At 40.0% G+C, this 25,746-nt stretch overlaps 1 protein-coding gene across 19 annotated transcripts in view; it reads right to left on the bottom strand.

Moving 5' to 3' along the window:
- Positions 1–25,746, bottom strand: part of CAMK2D (calcium/calmodulin dependent protein kinase II delta) — a 157,332-nt gene that overhangs the window by 80,509 nt on the left and 51,077 nt on the right. For all 19 annotated transcript variants that reach the window (XM_062620892.1, XM_062620888.1, XM_062620907.1 and 16 more), the window contains exon 3: positions 15,013–15,072. In XM_062620892.1, coding sequence (XP_062476876.1) covers positions 15,013–15,072 — 60 coding nt within the window. The remainder of the gene's footprint in view (positions 1–15,012; positions 15,073–25,746) is intronic.

Consider the following 25,746-nt stretch of genomic DNA (forward strand, 5'->3'; position numbering starts at 1 on the left):
GAGAAAATGCCATTGTCTTTTAATCACAGTCTCACAATAAATGCAAATTAGAGAGTTTGTCCTGTCCCATGGAACCATTTGTAAGATTGTAATTAGTTCAGTGAAAACCCACATAAACTTGGATGTAAGAGAAACTGCAATAGAGAGCTGGAAGCCAGTCTCTAGTCACAAAAGCAGACTATTAGATGCAGTTGAAACATCTCTTGGAATATTCCTCTTATTTAGCACATCCCCTATTCCTCTTATTTAGCACATCCCCTAACTCCCAAAATACGTATCCTACAGAAGAGAGCTCCAAACCATTCAGCTGCAATTATGGCTTTAGATCATCAACGCAGCAAGACTGCACAGCCAAATTTAACACCATGCTAGTGTTAACACCACCAATATTAGATTAAGTTTACATGGACGGAATACAATGAAGTAACTCTCAAGGACACCTGGCACATAAATGCACAACAAGTATATCAATTAAAAAGCATTATTTGGATGATACAATTGCTGATACACGAGTGCTATTTGCTGCTATGCAGAACAAGAACAGAAGCTGTGGATTTTATTACAATACCAGAACATCTCCAATATACAAATACCAGGAGCAGAGTGCCATGCTTGGCCCAGCATTGCCATAATGAGAAGTTGGATGCATTTAAATGAGACAGACATCTAGAGGACAAACTAAAATTAGAAGCACATTTCCACAAGCAGTCCATGAGAATACTAACACTCTGGTGAAGCCACTAAAAAAAGAACTTCCAAATTTGGAAGGTGACTGGGAAGAGAGAGGTGTCATTAAACTGCTATCAACCAGAAAGAATCCTGCATCCACAATTCTGCAGGAGTGAAAGAGTCTTCAGTGCAGAAACCTGTAAAAAACAGACTGAACTGAGCAATTACAAGGTATAATCCATTACCAGTGATGGAGGTTAGTGGTATTTGCAGGGTAACAACATTCCCTCTGTGCTAGAGTGCAGCACATGAAAAGCCACAAGACCAGCCCAGGTAGCACCCTTTGGTATTGCCATAGCTTTAACACATGCTTTCAGGAGTGAAGCAACAGAACAGCTTCACATTGTGATAAAAAGTTAATGATTTTTTAAAGGCAAACATTTGAAGGAGCAAGGAAAACCCTAAAGGACACCTGAAATGCTACAAGACTGGACAGTTACAGGGATGACTGTCAACCTGCTATTCTGTCCTCCCACCCTCGAGCACAAGGGGAAGATTGGTCAGACTGGCACAAGCCATGCAGTGAAGGCCAACACCCCAGCAGAGCTATGGACACACCAGGCTAAGCCAGCAACCCTAAGTCCTGATGAGGAGAGACTGCAGCTATTGAAAAATCATTTTGTTGTGCTAAGTAGTTTAGAAGAGAACTCCTCTTAGGGAAACACAAAGGTAGAAAAGAAGTTTTTCAAAATCTAGAAGCATGTGGTGATGTTTGTGATGTGTACTGGCCAGCAGTCTCTAGCAGGCAGCTGGCAGTCACCATTAGATCACCACAGTTATCAGAATCTGACCAAGGAAAGAAGCTGTATTACATATTTTCCTCTTTCCTAACATCTCCAGAACATGAGCTGGGGGTAATTTATACTGCCACTTCTCATAATGTGCATTCGCATAGACATAAAACACACCCTGGGTTTATGTTGCTATTGAAAGATGAGACATGGACTGATGTTCAGCCAGCTTCCTGGTGTCACAGTGGTACAGTTTCACTGTGTTTTGTTCATTATCTACCATGTGAAATTTTACATTTTTAGTAATAAATCAGATTTTCCATGTTCTCAATATATAACGTTAGAGATTTTATAAAATCTCTTACTGAATTGGTAGAAATGCAGAAGATGCATATGAAATGCAAAAAGCAAGAGGAAAAGGGATTTCTGCATATGAGATGATGACAAGCTCAGTCTATAAAACATACTTCCAAATGCACACCTTGCAACCAATTAAACACTATATTCCAAAGCACCAGGCCCTGCTTACAGCTTTCAGTTAAATTACACTTTCACTAAGAATTTATGTCACAATATTTAAACATGCAAGTGGATGTATTTTGAAGAAATGAACAAAACCACTCTAACAGAGATGTGGTTGTATTCATGAACACCCACTTTTCCTTCCAGTATCCAGCTTGCTGATCAGCAGAAAAGATTTTAGAGAACAAACCATTGCAAACTCCTGGCTCTTTGCCCTATTTTCTTCTGCAGCATATTGCCCAGGGAAGCATCCTAAAAGCAGACTAGTGCAATGCTCAGATCTAAAATTATGAGCACAAAACCAGACCATACCCTGAATTACATTCTATTTTGTGCACCTGAAGTAACCAGTGATACTAACTATTTATTATAGCCCAGCCTAACTACTTACTAGGACAGCTTAATTTGTTGCTAGCTATCCTTTCTCTCAGGTTCTCTCCAGTAGACAGCCATCACAATGCCCAAGAGGCTACAGGTGGCTGTAAAATGGGAAGGCTGGAACACGTTTCCCTCCTGCCAAAAGCTGCCAGCAGGGAGGCTGTTGAGATGACAGGGACAGTCTTCTGTAGGGTGCAGATGGCAAGATAAGAGACAACAGACACTTGCTGGAGTATGGAAAATCCCAGCTAGGCAAAAATACACATCCATTTATTTATTAATTCATTTATGTTGACAGGAAGATGGACACACTGGAGCAGGGTCCCAGGTGGCTGTGCAACCTGCTTCCCTGGAGATTGTACAAACTTAGCACAACAGGCCCTGTGTGGAGGCTGTGTGGAGACCTCATAGCAGCCTTCCAGTATCTGAAGGGGGACTATAGGGATGCTGGAGACGGACTCTTCATTAGGGACTGTAGTGATAGGACAAGGGGTAATGGGTTAAAACTTAAACAGGGGAGGTTTAGATTGGATATAAGGAGGAAATTCTTTCCTGTTAGGGTGGTGAGGCACTGGAATGGGTTGCCCAGGGAGCTTGTGAATGCTCCATCCCTGGCAGTGTTCAAGACCAGGTTGGACGAGGCCTTGGGTGATATGGTTTAGCGTGAGGTGTCCCTGCCCATGGCAGGGGGGGGTTGGAACTCGATGATCTTAAGGTCCTTTCCAACCCTAACTATTCTATGATTCTATGATTCTGTATCTGTGCAGATGGGAGTATCCTTGAGAATCATCTCTCCTAATGAGCTTTCTGGGTTTGTAGACTTTTCTAAGCTCCACAGCATGCTCCCAAAGTGCCACTCCCAATTTATACATCAAAACATGATCCATGGTCCAATGTCAGGAGACCTTCAATTTGTCTCTTACTGCTGCCTGCTCTGATCCCTACCTTTCCCCCACACCCTCACTCAAGTGTTTCTTCCTGCCCACCAGTCATGCCACCCATTCTCCTTTCCTTCTCTCTGTCCCCACCACCGAGTTTATCCTTTTCTGCACATCAGAGGAAGCTGAAGTCAAGACAGCAGAGAGGAGGGGTAAGGATGGGAGTCAGCTCTGAGGTGATTCATGAAGCCAAATATTTACTCCTTGGAGAGAGCTCTTACAGAAGCAGGTGTGTGCTGATTCCTGCCCCCAGCCTCCCTCCTTGCTTAGGAGGCAGGATTCCAAATACTCCAAATGAACAGATTTAGGGTGCTTGGTAAACTTGCTTCCTGAATGACAATGCTCTATTTTCTCTTGGGAAGGAAAACAGGCCAAGATAAAAGTATCCCACAGAGTGGGTTTAGTCCACAGCCACAAATGTAAAGGCTGGAACTAGGTTTATAATGGAAACCACCCGACAACAATTTTGCCACCCATACAGGAGCTGCACTAATGCCATTCAAACAGGGACACCCATATCAAATATACTGCAACCTTTTTTCAGTTTGGGTTTGGTGTCCTGTCCCATCTCCCCTTTCCCCAAGAGGTTCACAATGTTTTTTTCCAGCATTTGGGTACTGATCCAAGAACCAGTGCAGAACTAAACTGTCAACAATGTTATCTGTACACAGCAAAGTGAATAAAACCTACAAAATCCCTTTAAAAATGTCTGTGCTAGCTTTACTGAAAGAGCAAGCTTACTTTAGCTGAAGTAGTACAGATCTATGGTTTTGGAGGAAAGGGTCCAGAGGAAAATTACATATTTGTGGTTTAGCTGTGAGTCATGATGTCTATCCATATGCATAACATGTGGTTGTAGATTCATAATAAACAAAGCTGTCAAACAAATTAAAAAAAGTCTCAAAGATTCATCCTGCATGTGTAAAAAGACAGCAATTCATTTTCATCTAGCAATGCAGTTATGAAACTCTTCTTTCCAGAAAGTATATATAGAAAGGAAAACAGAACAAGAGATCAAAATACAAATAGGAAGTGTGGCAGTCACCCTAGTACTCACCCCCAACAGCAGGTTCCTCAAGAGAATTCCACTTCCCATTTCTGTGGATTACTCTGTTTTATATTTAAAACGACTGGCTACACAAGCACCAGTGACTTTATGGAAAGATAAAATGTTTAGAAGAATTTGGATACACTATGAAAAGAATATTCAAGCATTTAAGAAAAAGAAAACGTATATAAACCTAGCCATAAGCACACAAGGAAAAACCTTCAAAGTCTGGTTCATACTTGATTCGTGCTTTTTCATTTCCAATTTCTGTGGAAATTATGCATACAGTTTCTGAGGCAAAAAATTACAAAATTTGTGTCAAACCTGAGTGAAACCTCATTTCCTTGGTATATTATGGGTGTTGCTACAGTTATTGGGGATATTACAACCAGCAGTGTTTCACTTGAGCTAGAATAATCCTGTCCTCCGTTGAAAGCAAAGAGAATTAACCAAGTGTGGCAAAGGGCAGTATCATCTCTACTAAAAGGCAGTAACACAGTAACCCAGAAGAGGAAAGCCTAAAGATTCAATGCCACTCTTACCAGAATAAAGGGATTATGCTGTAACTGAAACAAAAAAGTCTTTACACCTAATAAAGCTGCCTTCACACTTCTGTGCTTTCACATTCCAAAAGACAGCATTATCTGACGTTTCCTATGTCACACATTGAAAATTACTGACACACTGGTTCTCACTAAACAACTTGCAGTCTTTCAACTACTGTGGTTTTATTGATAGGTCACTATTAAGGCCACCAACAGCTCTACATAAAGCTCTACCCCACCAAATCTTTACAACATTGGAAGTGAAAAATTTCAGTCTTTTCATCTAAACATCAACCAGCCACTCACAACTTCACCAGTTAAAAGAAATCAAATGCATATAGTAACAACAACTGCTGAGAATGAGAAAGACTGCAGAAAAGCCAGTTACAGCAAAACCCATGATGCCCTTCATGTGTATTCTTGCCTGGTTCAGTCTTGTTACAGTACATTTAATTTCACAAATAGCTACTACAAAAATAGCTTCTGTATTCTGTTGTTGCACTTCACTGTTCAGCTGCATGCTGTACCCACAGCTGAGTTTAAACCCTGAATCTATTATTTCATAATACTCACTAAACTGGCTCTAACATTAAGTATGAAATCATGTTATATCACTGGTTTATTTGGTTTCTTGAAGTTTTAATTCTCTCAAGGACTATGGTTCACCTCATTCATCATGCAAATTACAAATCTAATTAATTCAACAGAATGGATGAGATTTAAAATTGTTGAAATCATCAGATCATCTAAGCAATAAAACTACTTAAAGGAAGTGAGATCCTCTACATGGATCAGTCCCACAGATTTCCTGTTCCTCTGGGGTAAAGTGCATGAATATTTTAAATATATATATATATACATAAGCTCTATATATGTATATGCATAGATAATATATTCCTGAAGACCATGTTTATTGATCATAAACTTATATAGTTAAGGATTAGTTTGATTTCTACTGCATCAGGAAAGAATGGTACTATTACCTTTTAAGTCTGTATTAATACGTTTTTCATGTAAAGTGTGAAACCTGACATTAAGCTCTGAAAAAATATTATGTTAAAGAACTAAATCCACTAAACCTGAACAGGCCTGATTTTTATTCCATGTCTGGTTTATACAGCAACTTAACTAATGCCGGCCGAGCTACTCCCAACTTTGCCACAGTAAGTAAAATGCAATTCAGAATTTAGATTTAGATTTTTGTAAATTTATGTGATATCCCATGCACAAACTTGGTGAATATAAAACATGAAGGACAAGGAAAACCCACATATCTGTAATTATCCTCTGTCCAAAAAGGACAAGACAGTATGGAATTTATTATTTCCCCCCCCACATGAAGGATTTAACAACTTCTATGCTCATGTTTTGTGGGGAGAGATGAGAAAACCCCAAAATGCAGCCTTGTCCTCCTCTCCTTCAGGGAAAGGGCTATGCTCCTGAATAAGCAAACATGAAGAGTTTGATGAGGAGCCGTGCCAAGTCTGGGTGACATCAATTTCCGCAGCAATTTAAGAGAAATTCCCAGCTCAAAGTACAGAAACCAGAGCAGACTGCAAACAGAAACCAATACATTTATGAAATCAGTTTAGTGATCTGTCCTGTTTTCTGGTGTCCCAGACCATCCTGCATCTAGCCTGCCTCCTGACCTGCTGCAAAGCCACCCTTCCTTGGTAAGATGCTGCTCCATACTCCCATATGCTGGTCCAGCTACAGTTTTTCATGGACGAAAGACTTCTCTGCCTTCCAAAGCATGGCAGCTCATGGTAGTTGGCAATGCCACAGCTTCAGCTCACTGAGGCCACACAAGCAGATCCACATGCAACTGGTTCAAGCCTATTATAGCTGACATGACACCGTTTCTGCTTGGGAGTCCTACTTTACCTCTAAGTATCCTGACTTAGAAAGCCGTTCAGGGACAACCTGTCCTGTCGCCAAAAGGACTTCATTTATCACCTGAAGGGCTGCCATATGTCAGTAAAATCTACTGTGGCCTTTTGGGAAGGGATGAAGATTGATCACAGTCAGACTTGAACCTGATGTAGCTGGGTAATGGATCCTGTCTGCTTGGCATATCTTATAAACCATTTTAAAGCAAAGGGAGGAGGTAGCAGCAGGCAGGGAAGCGTGTGCTGTAATGAAGCCAGACATGTTAGCACTGCCATGTGAAAACCAGAACATTCTGGTTTACCTGATTTTCCTACGCTGCACATACCATTTTGCTGTGTACAGCTTTTGACAAGTGTCAATGTAAAAACAGCAGAAGCCCTTCCAGTAGCTACAGAGAGATAGTGTAATTCTGATTTAGAAAAACACTACCCAAACTTAGCAAAACCTCTGCAAGAACAAGCTCAACCTGGCAACCCTCCACATTTTTACCAGGTTTGAATCAGCAGTTTTTCAGACTGGGTCACAACTACACCATCAGGCTAATGTAGATTTTATCATCTATTGGGATCACATAAATCAAAATTACCAAAGCAGACTCTAAATCACCATCAAAAGTAATAAGATGATACAACAGCATTACACCATCAAAAATATATAGATTCTTAGACTAGAAATCAGAATGCTAAAAGACAACTTACCTAATGTTGAAAGAAGAGTGAGAAATCCAAGTTTACCAACAGAAGTACAGAAAATGGGACAATGACGGTGGATCTCTTGGTGATGAGATGATTATTTTCCCTACAAATTTGCCTTCGAAATTTCTAAATTAAAAAATTGTAAACCTAAGTATACAAAACAGCTGTAAAAGTAATAGTTACACAAGATGACAAATCTTTTGTGGGTATTTGTTCAGCAAAGGATGTAAGCTTTTAATACAGTTGGGTGTTTAACCTCACAAAGGAAAAGCACTAGGATCTCCAAACACTAAGGCTTAACCTTCATTTTCACCTTTCATTTTAAACTCTATTATGTTAGTAAAATATAATAAGTAAAAAAGAAAACCTATACACACTAATGTTGTTATAGTCATCTAAGATGAGATGATAAGAATGATAAGCACCTGAAAAACATAGCAATGCTGACAATCAGACTAATCATAGAATCATAGAATAGTAAGGGTTGGAAAGGACCTTAAGATCATCTAGTTCCAACCCCCCTGCCATGGAAAGAGACAACTCACACTAAACCACGTCACTCAGGGCTCTGTCCAACCTGGCCTTGAACACTGCCAGGGATGGAGCATTCACAAAGGCAAATTGTGTTTAGGAACATGTGTTTTCCAGGGCCGGGAGGTGGCAGTTTAATGCAGGCTTTCTCTGGCATGCTCTTGAAGCAGTCCCCTCTGCTCAATGGGACTGATGTTCACAGTGGATTTGAGATAGTTGTACATATGTTACTAGCGCTTGTTTGCTCTAGTGCATCTTCATAGAATCATAGAATAGTTAGAGTTGGAAAGGACCTTAAGATCATCTAGTTCCAACCCCCCCTGCCATGGGCAGGGACACCTCACACTAAACCATGTCACCCAAGGCTCTGTCCAATCTGGCCTTGAACACTCCAGAGATGGAGCATTCACAACTTCCCTGGGCAACCCATTCCAGTGCCTCATCACCCTCACAGTAAAGAACTTCTTCCTTATATCCAATCCAAACTTCCCCTGTTTAAGTTTGAACCTGTTACCCCGTGCCCTGTCACTACAGCCCCTAATGAAGAGTGCCTCCCCAGCATCCTTAGAGGCCCCCTTCAGATACTGGAAGGCTGCTATGAGGTCTCCACGCAGCCTTCTCTTTTCCAGGCTGAACAGCCCCAACTTTCTCAGTCTGCCTTCATATGGGAGGTGCTCCAGTCCCCTGATCATCCTCGTAGCCCTCCTCTGGACTTGTTCCAACAGTTCCACGTCCTTTTTATGCTGAGGACACCAGAACTGCACACAATACTCCAGGTGAGGTCTCACAAGAGCAGAGTAGAGGGGCAGGATCACCTCCTTCGACTTGCTGGTCACGGTCCTTTTGATGCAGCCCAGGATACCGTTGGCTTTCTGGGCTGTGAGCGCACACTGTCTGCTCATATTCATTTTCTCATCAACCAACACCCCCAAGTCCTTCTCTGCAGGGCTGCTCTGAATCTCTTCTTTGTCCAACCTGTGGCTGTCCCTGGGACTGCTCCAACCCAGGTGCAGGACCTTGCACTTGGCATGGTTAAACTTCATAAGGTTGGCACATCAGCCCACCTCACAAGCGTGTCGAGGTCCCTCTGGATGGCATTCCTTCCCTCCAGGGTATCAACCGAACCACACAGCTTGGTGTCATTGGCAAACTTGCTGAGGGCGCACTCAATCCTACTGTCCATGTCAGCGACGAAGATGTTAAACACGACCGGTCCCAACACCGATCCCTGAGGGACACCACCTGCTACTGGTCTCCAGCTGGACATTGAGCCATTGACCACAACTCTTTGCGTGCGGCCATCCAGCCATTTCTTTATTCACCAAGTGGTCCATCCATCAAATTGATGTCTCTCCAATTTAGAGACAAGGATGTTGTGTGGGACAGGGTCGAACGCTTTACACAAGTCCAGGTAGATGATGTCAACTGCTCTACCCCGTCCATCAGTTCTGTAGCCCCATCATAGAAGGCCACCAAATTGGTCAGGCAGGATTTTCCCTTAGTGAAGCCATGCTGGCTGTCACCAAGCACCTTGTTGTTTTTCATGTGCCTTAGCATGCCTTCCAGGAGAATCTGCTCCAAGATTTTGCCAGGCACAGAGGTGAGACTGACTGGTCTACAGTTCCCTGGGTCATCCATTTTCCCCTTCTTGAAAATGGGGTTATATTTCCCTTTTTCCAGTCGTTGGGAACTTCACCTGACTGCCATGATTTTTCAAATATGATGGCCAGCGGCTTCACAACTTCATTTGCCAGCTCCTTCAGGACCCACGGATGGATTTCATCAGGACCCACGGATGTTCAGATTTTTAAGATGGTCTCGAACCAGATCCTCTCCTACAGTGAGCCCAAGGTCTTCATTCCCACAGTCCCTGCATCTGCCTTCAAAGACTTCGGTGGTGTGGTCAGAGCCTTTGCCAGTGATGACCAAGGCAAAGAAGTCATTCAGAACCTCAGACTTCTCCAAAGCCAGGGCAGCCAGTTCTCCCCTTTGTACTAATGTACAAAGGCCAGCACAAGCTGTTGGAGCTCTGCTAGTGCAGGAAGTGGAGCTATGCTTGCCTAGAGATTTCCTACCACATTATAACAGAAGAAGCTGTCCAGATTACTCAAAAATGCTGGAAAAAGAGAAAACACCAATATTGCCAAAGGCCTCACAGCTCCACTAATGGATTCTGCATAATTCTCACACAAAATTCTGCAGAACTCACTTTCTACTACTATTACTTTGGTAAGATGAAATAAGGTGAGGAGAGGCAGAAATCACAACATAAGCAGTGAGTATTGCTAAGGAATAATTGCAGGTGAAAAGGATGAGGGAGTCCTGTATTTTTTAAGCAAACTTTCTTATATACATTTTTTCATTGGGAAATGGATATTTGAAAAAGGAGAACAGGAAATACTATTTCTAACATGCTTTCCTTTTAAGCATTTTTCCTACAGCATTCATTAGGCATTTTGACTACATAGCTAGATAGAGAAGAAATAATGAATTTCTTCAATTAAAAAAAATGAATAAAATGGTAACACTTTGATTCTTTTTTCTTTACATTGATTGATGAAAATATTGAATGAGAACTCTGTCCCAGATAATCCCATCATATGAGAACATCTTACATTTTTATTGTGGTTATCTGTCTTCCTAATCTCCTTAATAAATGCTGATTTTCCATAATAAAAAAAAAATATCATAGAATACTGAAGTAGAACAAATGCCTTAGAGAAGGCAGCTGACACTAGTTAAAATTACTTCATTAAAAGGGGGTTGGAGCCAGATGATTTTTAACTTGCAACTCAAACCATTCTGTGATTCTGTGACATCAAGAGCACTTGGCAAGATCTGTTGAAAAAAAAATAAAAAATTTGCACATCTAAAAAGCATTTTAAAAATAACTGTATGCTCCTACAGGCTTAGCTATGCATAAATACACGTATCCATATCAAACAACACAACTTCTGTGTATCAAAATGAATTAGCACAGATTTCTTCAATTTGGAAGGATTTGGAAGTACCAGATAGCTGGATTTTGCTGTAATCAGCTTCCCTTCCGGGCACTTGTCTAGTGAGAATCATCATCAGGGGCTTAAGTTTTCATACATGAATTCAGAACTTGGTATCTTACTCTATTTCGAAAAACATTCTTTCAGTAGAAATGCCAAATTAAATTTATGCTTCCTCGACACGTACGTGAATATTTTACTTGTGAGCATTTGGTAGGTATGTTGATTCCTGAAATAATAATCTGGTATCATAAATACTTGCAAAAAGGCAGCAGAAAATATGTTTGCTTCGCCTGGTTTTTGTGTTTAACATTTCACAGTGACTACCTGGGGAGACTCAAATCAAGAACTTCAATGAAAGTATTTTCAGATGTGTCTCCTTAATTTCCAAATGTCACAGTTTTTTCCTTCAGAAAGAAAGCATTCTGATTTAGTCTTCTGTTTCCCAATCTGCTGTGCTTTTCCAGATCTTTTGTTCAAATTCTACATTAAAAAAACACCGCACATTAAAACACATCCAATTTTAAGACTGCCAACACCAGAGTAACTTCTGAAGTTTAGTGCATATGAAAACAGACTAAAATCTAAAGCCTTTTGTAAATGTCATCCTAAGATTTCCTAACTGCATAATGGCACTCATTAAATAAAACCACCATCAAGTCAGATATGAAATGGATATAAAAATTGTATTGTTGGGATGCTAAAATAGGTATGTCGATAAGAAGTTTAGTCCTGTATTCTTTCTCATCCTGATGAAGTAACTAAATATTAAGTATTTTCCTAGTTAGGTACTAATTGGGCACCTACCTTAGAAATACAAAAGCCACGATCTATGAAAGCTTTTCTCTGGAAAGGTAATTGGAAAATAAGCTTTGGTTCTAGCAGTGGTTTACATTATTTTCTTAAAACTCCATTTCTTTAAAGGAAAAAAAACTTGCTCATATGAAAACTACAATGTGTTCCGTCACAGGCTGAAATGTAAAACAGTGATTCACCTCAGCTGTACTTCATTACTCTGACTGGAGGGAAAGTATAAGGAAGGTAACTAAAGAGGGGGTTTTCCACCCTGAAGTATAAGGTACAGTCTTAAGACTTGAGAGATAATTAACCAAAGAGACTACACAACACTCTGAAAGGGAGTACTATTATTTCTGTATTCCCTTAAAAATAAAGTTACCCTGAAACTGACTCCTCTGGACTTTTAGAAGGGAGATTTACTCCAGGTACCTCGGAGGAATAAAGAAGCTTGAAAGGGAAAGGATTACTGAATTCTAACTTCAGAAATCTCCCGCCCTGCCATAAGGATGTAATTCAAAAGACAAGTAATCAAGAACAACTACACTGGAGGAAAATAAGGAAAAAAAAGAAAACCACTGACATCATCTCTGAGAAACTGCCTACCCAACTAAACTAGACCTCTGCTCTTCTATAGAGATCACATTTGAAAGAAATATTTATCAATTTTTAGTTCATTTTCTTAAATTACACACACTCTGTGTCTAACATGATCATTTCCTTTTCAAAAAATCCTTTATTTTCTGGACTATCAAAAATTAACCGAAGGCAGTAAATTCAGGAAAAATACAGATGAAGAAAACATATGCATTTTATATCCACGGACTTGCTAATATGTTTAAACACGCGTACTTTTTGTCATACATGCAGTGCAAGTAAAACTTGTTTACAGGGCTTAATCTTGACGATTTTGATATAAAATACAGCATAACCTCTGCTGTTATGGTCAATCTACCATACTCTGGTACACTTCCTTTTTCACTCTTAGTGCTTTGTACTGTGATACAGTATTTTTACTCACTAGAGATGACTATTTTAAAATGAGATGTGATACAAACACAAGAATATGAAATCACTGGGGTACAGACAGCATGCATTTAGAATGATTTTAGGGTCAACATTTAGCTAGCTGAGGGCATGGCTCCACGAGAAGGGGTGAAAGCAAACCACTGCCAGGGCTGGGCTGCAGCCCTAGGGCAAGGGAGAGGGTAGGTGCCCACTGCGTTGAAGGCTGAACACCCACCTCAGCATGCAAACATGAACTTCAGCCCAGCAGCTTATGTGATAGAGGACTTCAGAGGCCTGAAATAATTACTGTATATAGCATTTGCACGTCCCTCTTCTTCAGAGCACAGTTACGACCTTTCTCCAAGACAGAAAGCAGATACAAAGTGGCCATCCCTCAAGCAATTATGCAGACAAGGAGCTATTGTAACCACTCTAATTGGATGAGGTTGTTTTCAGTCAGACACACAGACAGGGCTGGCAGAACAGCTGACAGGAGAAACAGAATGACGACAGAACATAATGCCTGCTGCCAAATGCCAAGTCATGAAAATCTCTCAGACAGATCTAGAACATAGCATCTTTTCTGAAACAAGGTAAGAGGAATTTGTATGCAGTCCTTGACTGAACTGTGTACCTTGGTGCAGGCAGCGATGCATGGAATTTGTGCTGATTTACAGATCCCTACCTGGCTGTCACCAAAACTGTGACTGCCTGCTTGCATTTCAAGTCATACATTCACAAACACAAGCACTCTACATAGAATAGCTGGCCTGTCACAGAGGACCTGGACTATATCCTAATATTGGTCCAAGCAACTCAACAAACATGATCTCATGAAATTAATTCAGGCATTTGTTTCAACTGAGTTCTTTTGTGCACTTCAGCTCTTCCACTTCAACAATTTATTATGATTTTTTTATGTGTCTTCCCTGTCTTGCTCAAACTCACAAATATACTCTAGTTACAGCAAGGTACAGGTAAACAATTCTAGAGTCAGGCTATCACCGTATGTGTAAACACTGCTTTCCACACTGCAGAAGGGCTGCACCTCCTCCCCTCAACAAGCTGTACATTCGCTTGTCTTGCATTACTTTACAAAGCAAACATCTTGGTTGGTATAAAATAACACAGATACCAGTACATTTCCTCTTTAGCCAAATTTGCATGTGAAACCACTACGCTTTTGAGATTGCATCAGAGAGCTTTTTCAGAGAGTGGACATTTCATTTTGAATTGTGGTACATTTGTTTTCAATTTATGGTTATTATTAAGAGGAAGGAGCTGCTTCTTTCCCAGGCATGAAACAATTATATTAATCTAAAAATGTCACGAAGACCAACATTTGTTAGTTGAAAATGAAAAGGAGAAAAACTAACCAGAAGGACGAGCAAGAAAGTTGCCAAGTGCTTTACCAAGCATATGTGTTTATTTAAAACACTCACTGAGATTACTACTTTTTCTGACAACTTTTAAGAACATGCATGGGGATAGAGAAAGAAGATGGGTAGAAAAATCCTACCCTTCCAAAAAGTCTCAGGTACAGGCAATATTATGAGAGATACCCTTGGCATTATAATTCAGTGTCTGAAAAACCCAGATACAACTCCCTAAAGCTCCACATACTTCTCTGTTTCTACTGTCTCTAAAACAAGGAAAGCTTTCTATGAAAGCTTGAGTGGAAAACATATAGCTCTGGACATAAAAGGAGGAGACTTTTTTTTGCATCTAACTCTCTTTTTTATAGAAGAACAGAATCTCAAACACAAAATAAACCAGGATAAAATAAGCATCTCAGTAAAAACAACACTAACTCTGTTGACACTGGTGTATCTCAATTTGCAACATACGTTGTTAGATGAAATTCTTCTGCAGGTCTCAAAAAGTCATGAGCAGTTCTGCAAATAACTCCTCCTACACACTGCTCAAAAAAGTCCCAAACACCTGGCATAGACAGCTCACTGATGGCAGAGCAATAGCTCAAAGAAGATGAGAACAGTACATGCTGCTTTAGATGATCTTCTGGGATATTACATCCCATAGCACAATTAGACAGGAGCACAACCATATAAAGGAATAGTATCTAGTCTTGCCTAGAGATATTTCCATTTGACTTCTCTGAGCTGTTATTTGTATTTGTTATTTTTCATTTTCCCTCAATTTTCTAAACTGGCATCTATTGTATAAAGCAATTAAATGTTCCTACCAATATTGGGATGCTTCAAGAGGCGACAGATTCTAGCTTCTCTTTCCAGTTTCTGGTGATCTGCAACAAAGGAAAGCAAAAGAGTTGCTTTTATTATGAAGATTTACATAGTTCAATGTATTTGCTTTTCAGAAGCACAAAACACCTTCAACCAAACAACATTGTTTCATGTGAACTTTAACATCCTTTATTTAGATCCATTAAGATTTAACATTCAAACCACTTGTAATATTGAATTAGGCTATGGCATCCAACCACTTTGATGGACTACCACAGGTAGTTCCATTAGAAAGCTCCCAATTTACCAGAGAGAACAGGAAACAGTCATGCCACAACCTGTAATTATCAGGTAATAAATCACATTACAACATGAATCAAAATAAGGACACCCTGCACCTCTTGCACTGCCTGAAATCCAATCTGCTAACTGCTTTAATGATACCTAGTGCACAAGGTATACAGTTCAACCTGAGGCAGCTGACCTGACAAATGCTAGCCCTCCTTCCACTGCCACAGGATGCTACAGCAACTGCCAATAACTAATGACCAGCAGTTATTTTCCCAGCAGGGCTCATCACTCTTTCAGAATGATTATTCAGTAACCTGAAGATACCCTGCACATGTAGTTCCTGATGTACCATCTGTTGGTGCCTCCTCTCCTGGCCATTTGAGGTTTTTTTTAACCTTTGGGTAGAGAGCAGGCTTTAGGTCTGAACCTGTACACCACACAGCCCTAATGACACTTCTGGAGATGGAATACCACCTGCATCAATCTCCAGTTTACTTAAGCTATTTGTGGGTTTTTTTGTTTTTTTTTTTCCCCATGTTACACACTTGTATATTTGCTCCAAACACTACCATTTATAGCACTACTGCATTTTGGTTAACATTAAGTAATATAGTACTTGTTTTACATAATACACATGAGAGTTTTCAAGGGATTCATAAATTATTTATCCTGGAAATACCTGAAAGTCTTCAGGTATGTTAAAATGTCTAGTGTTAGGCAGTATAAAACACACACAGGTAAACTGGCAACAAAATATGCCATTTGGAGATGATAAAAATAGCCAGCTACTGCCTCATGTAATCCTGTAACTTCAACAGACTTCCACTGCATACCTCCTCACTTTCTGCAGCATAATTTCAATGACTTCTAAGAACAAAGCTTTTGTCAAGAAGCAGAAAAACACCACAGATTCAATCTTATAATATTAGCTAAAATAACTTTTCAAAATTAGAAGATAAATAAACTGTAAAATGTTCTTGGAGATGAGGCTCTTTTGCTTTTAACTAGCTCCAATTTGATATTCAAGGATATTGTAATAACCAGTGCTTCATATGGACTCAAAACGTCACACAGATGATTTGGGTTGTGGTATCTATCTCTGCAATCCTAATTAACCGAACAACTAAAAGGGGAAATTCTTAACTGCCCTTCCACCCCATAAAAACAGTAGTCTGCACAGTAAACTCTGGGTGGAATAACCAGTATTTAGAGAATACAAGATTTTTAATCTACAAAAGAATATTAGACATCAAAATATGACAGCAAGAATGAAGAAATTACCTGGTTTTGTAATATAACTCCTACAGATCTATTATGGTAACTGTTCTCTCTCATAATACCATCAGTGTAATTAGGTTATCTTTCCAAGTCAGTAAATCATAGATAAAACCTCTGAAAACCAATTTAACGTCAGCCTCTTGGACAAAAATCAGAATGGGTCTCAAGAGAAAACACACTGTAGATAACCCCCTCCTGAGTGCCTGAATACAGTAATGTGGTCCTGACATCCTGCTTTTAGCCAGTAGTTGACTCCACAAATTGCCTCAGCACTCCTCCTTTCACCCTTCTCTTCTGCCGGAAGCCCTTATGTTCCCTTTCAAGCCAACCACAATCCAGAAACTTCTGCTTCCCAAAACAGCCAAGAGGGGACAGGCAGATTTGCAGCCACATTTAAGTACAGGCACTTACCAGGCTCTGTGGAAAGTCCACTTCCAGCTCTGCTCTTCCCAATCCAGCATCGGGTGCTACTCCTTTTAGAGAATTTAATCTAAACATAGATCAGCAGAGTCACCCCAAAAGTGGGAAAATTCTAGGCAGATGGCTCTGTCAGCACAAGGGAGACAGAGCAGCACAGCATGACAAGGGTGGCATCACCAGTCCCTGCATAAAACACATGAGCTGTGCTGGGATCCATGACCACAACCAAGGCATCTTCCCACCAAAATTACTTCCATATCCCAGTTATTCTAGTAGTGATTACTATTGATTAACGTGGGATTGATTACTAACATTGATTACCAAGGCCTGAACTGGGATCTTGAGTGCTGTTCTCCTACCACTGGCTGTGTCCATAAGCAGCTAGCCAGCTTCCGCTGCCTGTCTACACAGTGCACTGAACCATCTGACTGCAGGCACAACCTCCCAAGTGTGAGAATGACAGAAGTAAAATAACAAATGGCAACAATTCCAATCTTCTGGCATATCTGAGTGCTTATAAAAGCAATGATAGCTAGAGGAACATATCAAAGATTAACACACACACTAAGATGACATTTGACTCCTGTGTTTAAAAGTACATGGGAATAAAGGGACAAGCAGGGCAGGAAAATCTTAACCTTCTCCTACAGAAGATGTCTCTGGTGTAGCATACAGCCTTACATCAGAGAGACAATTTGCAGACAGCTCTGGGTCTGACACATTCTGACCCACCTCCTTAAAGCCAACCTCATACAAGTCAGGCTGAAGCGAGACAAGACTGACCTATTTTACATATATTTGGAAATTAAACTCTTAAATCACAGCAAATAGTGACAGAAGAGATATATTAAGTCTCCAGCTCTCCTGACAGATCTTGACTGTAACTGTCCTCAATTAATGAGCACTATTTTATTGGTAGTTCACACATCCAACTGTTTTGGGCACAGTAAGTACAGACTTAAGCACAATTAATGATGTCAACATAAGTCACCAAAAGACAGAAATGAATATGAATGCAAGAGGTGCTGTAAAAATGATAGCTGCTCAACCACAGCAACGCATTTTAAATCAGGACAATGTCAAGAAATAGGGGAGAGACACATTGTCTTCATCCACTAAATTCTGTGTGTTAAAACCAAGCAAATCTGCATTTGTGACATAAGCACTACCCTGCAGCTCCAGCAGACGGGATACTAGAAGAGGGGTGCCAAAGCCCTGTTCCAAGATGAACAGAGTACCAGGTTTCACACATAAACTGGCTGATGACTCACCAACATAGACCTGAAGTGTAAAGAAAAACACCAAAAAACCCATGAAAACCATAACTGCATTGCTTACAGTCATATTGTTTTGTGGAAAATATAAGCAGCATTTGTGTAGGCCCTGCTCATGAATCAATCTAAATAAAAGATCCACTGACTGCAAGAATAAAAAGGCAGCAAAAATTGTATTCGATCCGAATGTTAAGAAAATATCAAAATAACCTGGACACAGTTGTCAGCAACACTTAAATGCTATAATAACGGAAATATGAGGACATTGATAGAGAAATATATGAGGTAGAACTACATATAAAGGCACCTTATTTACTTTTACATTCTCTGAAATTAAGAGAGATTTCCAAAGTTGAATAACAATAAAGAAGGCACTGATTAAGTAGCAGAGATTAAGGCAAACATGGAGTTCTGCTGCTTTCGCAATTCCCTCTATAATAAAGGGGAAAACCAGTCACAATGCAAAATGTCAGCCTCTACAGGCAGAATTATAAGAAAAATAAATATAGAAACATATAACAAATGTACTCTCTCAGGAAAATCCAAGTACTTGGCTTCCACATTGCAAATCTAATGTAATACTTTGACAAGAAAAATATACCAGTTTACTAGAAAAATAAGCACTATCTTGCAAACTGTTTGAAAAAACTGAGCCAAAGTAACAACTTCTGAAGGCAAGTAACATGCACCTGAAGCGTACTTAAATATCAGTTCATTAGAAGGGAGCTCTTCAGTACATCTTCCCCTCTGTTAGGGATGTTATTCTCACCTATTTTTCATATACATAGAACTCATAAAAAGCTAGCAGTTTTCATTCAAATCATGCCAATGATGACTTAATTTTTTAATACAGTATTATTTGCTAAAAGTTTCTAAGACTTTTTGAAGCCCACACAGATGTACAGCACAATTCACTTTGTTTTCTATATAATAACTATACTCTTTTAAATAAAGTAGGTGAACAAAAGAGATATACTATAACAAGACCTCAGTAAACATCACACATTGCCCAAAATCAACTTTGGAAAATACAGCTGTTTGGGTTGTAAAAAATATGTTGCAATTGAAATATAGTACTTTAACCCTTACATAAAATTATCGTGTGTCACAATATCTACATAGTAAGGTTAGTACTGAAAACACTAAGGAATGAACAAGTTTAGAAAAAAGTTGTTTTGGATTACACCTCTCAGAATCAACAATATAGCACCACAGAATCCTAGAATGGTTTGGATTGGAAAGGACCTTAAGATCATCTAGTTCCAATGCCCTGCTATGGGCAGGGATGCCTCATACCAGACCATTGCCCAAGGTTCTATCCAGCCTGGCCTTGAACACTGCCAGGGATGGAGCATTCACCCCTTCTCTGGGCGACCTGTGTGCCTCACCACCCTCACAGTAAAGAAGTTCTGCCTTATATCAAACCTGAACTTCAGATATTAAGAAATTTAACAAGCTATTAAGCATCAGTTGATAAGGAAATTAAACTCAATCCTTACTGCAAAGCAGATAGTCAGATATATATGTTTAAAACAACTATAACAACGGTTTTTAAATAAAATATAAAAAGCAAACTCCATCTTTAAAATAGCTAGCACTTCAAGTCTGCAAAACACTTTTTAAATATGGAGGGGGGAAAAATCAAGAAAGTAAAATTCATTAGTTTTTCTATAATTTGTACTTCCCAATATTCCCATGAGAATTCTCTTTGAGGCCTCAAAGCCTATACCACTTGCATGAGAAAATTTGTCAGCTTAACCCTTCTCCGCATTTATTGTGTTGATCATTTTTTTAAGTAATTCTAAGTTTCATTAGTTCAGAACATAAAAAAAAAAAATGTTTTCCAAATCCACAAGAGGAGCTCAGAGTTCTTCTATAAACTCAAACTCTTACAGAGGTTTTAAATCAATATTTTTAACTTCAGTAGCAGTAAGTCTGAAACACAAGCACACACATCTACAGTTACAGCATCTTAATGCCCATCAGCTTGGCTGAAACTTAAATCATGGCTTGACCAATTACCGTGTTACCCACAGCACAGGGGAAGACGGTCTGAAACACAAACTAAACTAAGCTTGGTTTAGAAGAAAGATGGAAATACAGTCAGCATCTCGGAGGGGATGAAATAGCAAGCGACTTCTTGTCATTTGTCTTGTCTGCCTCTGCTCTACCACCAGCACTACTTTAAAAGGGTCTTCTGTACTACCTCAAACTATAGTTACAGGATTACCCAGCATAGCTAGAAACCTGGAAGGTGTCACAGAGTCTTCTGTGAAGTCCCAAATATATCCTACATTGACTCTTCAGGAATAACACAGATACCACGAAGCACTTCATCTCAGATTTTGAATACAGACATTGAAATTGCTTTGCTATTAATTGCTATGCCACAGCTACTGAAGTGACACTATATACAATTAATTTCTTATACACTAGACATTCTCATTTAACTGTTACCATAGGACACCTAAGGGCACTCTGAAACTCCAGTGCTGGCAGGTACCACTTGAGTAAGGCAATCTGGAGCACTAACCCATACAAGGCACAGTGAATGCGGTATAAATGTTCCTCCTGCGCCAGCAGACAGACAGTAAATTAAACAAGGTGAAAAAAACAGATAAGTAAACACTACTTCACAATTTACTAGGTGAAATAAACTCTTTAGTGATGGAGCATAAACTAGACTACCAGATGTAGTGCTTGCATTTAACTGAAAACAACTTACCGAGTCCAAACCTGCAAGATTCTGTCAGCCCTTGGTTCCCACTGATGTGACAGATTTTAGTATCAACTGCATAAAAAATAAAGGTTATCTGCACATTCATGTGCCGAAGTACTTTGAAACAAAACCCACGAAACTGAACAATGTACTTAATTTATTCAACCACATAAATTCTTCTTGCATACTAAACTGCATACTACTAACAGATGCTTCAGCTAGTACATTTATGTGAAGGAAATACATTTTCCTCAAATTAGTAAATTACTACCATTTTTTAGAGACAAAGCTTCACACTGCAAGGCCTGCCAATTAAGAGCACCCAATGAAATGACTGCTACTCACACTTTCAGCTTACGGGTCAAGGCAAGAACATGTGCATTGTACCATATGCCCACAGTACTCAGGCAGAGGTAGCTGCCCCTATGGATACTGTTTCAGACTGTGCCATAAAACAAGAGGATAATTCACAAAATGATCACATTCTAGTAAAAGGGTAAGCAACACACCATGATAGGATTGGGTTAATATTCAGCTCTCATTTAGAGCCATGATAGTGTGCTCAAATAACAAATACTAAAGCCGAACATTTTCAGGTATGAAGTTAAGCTAAACTGTTATTGCATGATTTAAGAATAACTCTGTTGATTTAAAAGGCACACCTCATTTTTGTATATCACAATAAAACCATGTTACTCAGGATATGTTACTGGATGCGCTGTAATATAAGAAGGCTACATCACTGAATCATCATTATGGTTATTACTGATTGCATTGTAATAGTCCCAGATTTTCATCCCAGACTGAAACAGTATATTGACTGGTGCCAATTAGGTGGTACCTGGTGTCACATAAATTATAATAATGAGCTCTCTGCATTTACTTTCTTCAGTTGCTTGTTTCACAGTAGTTGTTATTATACCTAAGAAATGCTAAGAGAACAGAGGTACCTCACGCCATGTACATTGTACTATGAAAAAGCAAAAAAAAAACATTAATTATTCCCTGGGTCAGGCATGTAAGTGGGCATCCAGAAGATGACAACTGCACTACCAAAAAAATAAGGTAATTCTTAGCATTGTTGGAGGAGCGTCAGAAATCTTCTGAGTCAGTCTGCAGTAGGTGAGTTTCGGGGTGGGGTGGGGGGACCAAATGCACATTTAACCTCACGGGGTATCCAAGAAGACTACTCATCTTTAAAGCCTGCATGTTTCTTCTACAAGTTTCAGGAAATACCACATTCCTTCCTTCCTCCACTCAGCTTATTTACAAGTGCTGCACATAAACATCTATTTCTGTTACCCTGTTTTAAGCCAGGTTTCAATTACTGGTGATCTGAAGGTGAATGTCAAAGGGCAGGTCAAATTGCAGCTTCCAGCACTGGGCTCCCAAACATCTGAATCGTAAGAAGGTGTTGCGTAAGAAGGTGTTGCCACCTCGCCAGGAGCTGAGGAGGAAAGTGTCCTGCCATGATCAGTACAGCCAGAGAAATTACCTAGCAGGCAGCAAAATCCCATGAACCCTGAGAAAGTTCATGATAGCCTCTAGCTTAAAATATTTATGCTACAACTCTAAGCTCTAAGCCCCAAGAGGCTCTCCAGATGGCATTGCAACATGCCTTAACACCTACCCTAGACCACCTTGTCCTTCTTCCATTCTCCCATGGAGATGAGAAGAAAACTAGAGAAATTCTGGCAAGGGAATGCACTAGAACACAGCTGTACTTTATTTCTAGTGTATTATTTTTACAAAACAAAACAAAACAAAACAAACAAGAGCAAGAACAAAAAAAAAAAATTTTGCTCCCTCTCCTTCACAGAAAAACAAAGCTCCTATTAAAATGACACCTTGTGATATATTAAAATCTTTCTCCATGTTGTTTTTGTTTCTATTAGAATTTAAAACTTTATGGTTGGAGAACATAACCTCTGGGCACCTAAAATCTCACCAGAATAAGCTCTTCTATCCTAACAAGAGAGATGAAGAGACTATTCCCTGAGAAAAAAGGTGTTCGAAGCTTTTGAACCAAAAGCGTTTCAAGTGTCAGAGAGCTTTTGATCCTGTTTAGGAGACGAAGCCCTTGTCTAGAAACGTGAAGCCTTGCTCCACATAATCTCTATGCAATCCAGTTGCCAGGTAGAACCCAACCACCCAACCTTTCAGCAGTTTCTGGGCTCTGCAAAGACATACCTAACTCCTGGTAATATTTAGTCAGTTTTCATGGGTACAGCATAGGTGCAAGGCACCAGAGGTCAGCTAACACCCTGTGTGTCAGGTCTGACAATATTCGCCATATCTAGCCCATTTGTAAGATGAAGGTTTAGAACTTAAAGGTCTTCTCCTACCCAGTTGATTCTATGATTCTATGAACTGAAAACAGCTCAGTGAGTCTGTGAAGGTTTCACTGGGGAAAAAGCCCTTTTCTCTGTGCTCCTCTATCATAGGAGCACCAAGGTTTTTTTTTCTAACCTAAGTAAGGAAGGAAGGCACATAACCAAGCTGATGCTCTCTTATCCATAGATATTCCAAGCTATGCAACAAGGACACAGCTATGAAGCTCTTCCACCCCAGACCACCAGCACATCTAGTGCTGCTACAGACTTCCAGGCCAGGACCTCTCCTACTTTGCACTGGTTCCCTGTATTCTTATGCTTTATTAATTCATTCAGAAGAATGTATCTTCCTGAAGCAGAAGTTCTGGGGCCAGTTCATAAGTTGCACTGACACCATGAAGTGCCAAGGCCATGCTGACACACAGGAAAAATCAGACTTGGAGCAATCCTACCCACTTCCCACAGCCATGGCAGAGCCTGGCCATACCTGGAAACAGCAGGCAAAGTATGCTTCCTATCTGCATCAGATACCTTTTTTAAACTCTGTCTGGACTAGTAATAAGGCCCTGGAAACAGTCCAGTTCTATTTGTTAGAAGTGATCATTTCCGTAAGTTCAAGTCATTAGTGGGTGTCCTGGTTTCGGCCTGGATGGAGTTAATTTTTTTCCTAGTAGCTGGTACAGTGCTGTGTTATGGATTTGAGAACAATGTTGATCACACACCAAAGTTCTAGCTGTTGCTAAGCAGGGTTTACACAGAGCCAAGGACTTTTCAGCTTCTCACCTCACAGCAAGTAGGTGGGGACCACAAGAAGATGGGGGAAACACAGACAGAACAAATGACTCCAACTGACCCAAGGACTATCCCGTTCCATCCTGCATCATGCTCAGTATATAAATGCAGGGAAAGCTGACCAGGGCTGCTGCAGGGGAACTGGCTGGGCATCACTCGGTGGTAAGCAACTGCACTGTGCATCACTGGTTTTGTACATTCTAATTCTTTTATTATCATTATCATTATTATTATTTTTCCTTCCTTTTCTGTCCTGTTAAACCCATGAATTTTACTTTTTTCCTTTCTTCTTCTCCCCCATCCCACTGCAGGCAGGAGTCAGCAAGCCACTGTGAGGGTGTTTAGCTGCCTGCTGGGTTAAATTGTAACAGTGGGGACCAACGATATTGCTAAGCCCCTGACTGAGCTGATTCTGATGAAAGATAAATTTAAAGAACTTTAGCAATTTGCAGTCATTTTCAGACTCTAAGACACAAGAACCACATTTATTCATCTAACAGTTCATCACACAGCCCTCTGTATTGTCCATTAATGAGTTCATGCTACAGAAATGCTTGCAGATAAACCTTCCTTACCCTCTCCACTATGCTTAAAGAAGGTAAATGCTAAGGAATACGGTCCTTCAGTTCCCAAAACCACTTTTTCAAAATTAATGCCCTATCATTTACTCCCTGCTCCTGGGGAAGTATCTGCCAAGTCCGGCTTTACTTACTCCTCTCTTCCCACTATTTATAGCCAAGAAAGTGGGACATTCTTATAATAACCAGTTATAGACACTGTGAGTACTGCTCTGACCCACCCCTCCTCATGCCTCCTGAACAGAAGTTCACACCAGGTGTTCATTGCTATAAAATCATCTTTTCCATGGATACCTGGGTCCACAATGGGCAAGAACATGCACCAACCAATAGCAGAGCCAACTCTTTTATTAGGCCATTGGTCAAAACATTAACGGTCCAGAAATCAGGGCATAGAAATCCACCTCCCATTACTTCTGTGGCTCTGTCTGCATACACACTTATATTCAATTGGGTTTCTAAATATCAAGAAAAAGCAAAAGATATTAATCCAAGATGCTTTGTGAAATAATCAATAAAAGCCACACCTGTTGATTTTCAAATTCTGCCCCAGGGCACTAAGAAAACAAAAAGACACATTTGTGCTCAGCTGCAAAGGCTACCAACAATAGCAGTTTGCAGTTGACTAATGCTCCTTCAGGGCTTTCTTCCACTTCCCACCCACTTTCTGTGTTAATGTTTTAGCCTTCATGGTGTGTGCAAATTTGATAAACAGACACAGAGACTTCACTCCTACCTAAAGAGCATAGACTACAGAGTCAGAGATGGTAAAGTGTCTTCATGACACTTTATCAAGACATGTTAGCCCTGATTTCTATGACAACTACAACCAAAAAAAAGCTGCAGGATATTTCTGCGTTTCTTCTTTTTCTAGCACCAATGCTGAAATGGGGGAGCCAGCGATATACTTTAAAGTGAGGTGACAAAAGGAGTACAAAGAACATTTGACATTAATAGCAAAGCACTGAGCTAAGAAGATTTGACTTTTTCGACATGATTTGTGTTTAATGATATCCAAAATGAACAGAAGAGACGAACAGGATGATTCTAA

This window comes from Pezoporus occidentalis, unplaced genomic scaffold (genome assembly GCF_034315485.1).
Source record: "Pezoporus occidentalis ecotype Australia unplaced genomic scaffold, CSIRO_AGI_Poc_V1 ctg224, whole genome shotgun sequence".
Classification (NCBI taxonomy): domain Eukaryota; kingdom Metazoa; phylum Chordata; class Aves; order Psittaciformes; family Psittacidae; genus Pezoporus; species Pezoporus occidentalis.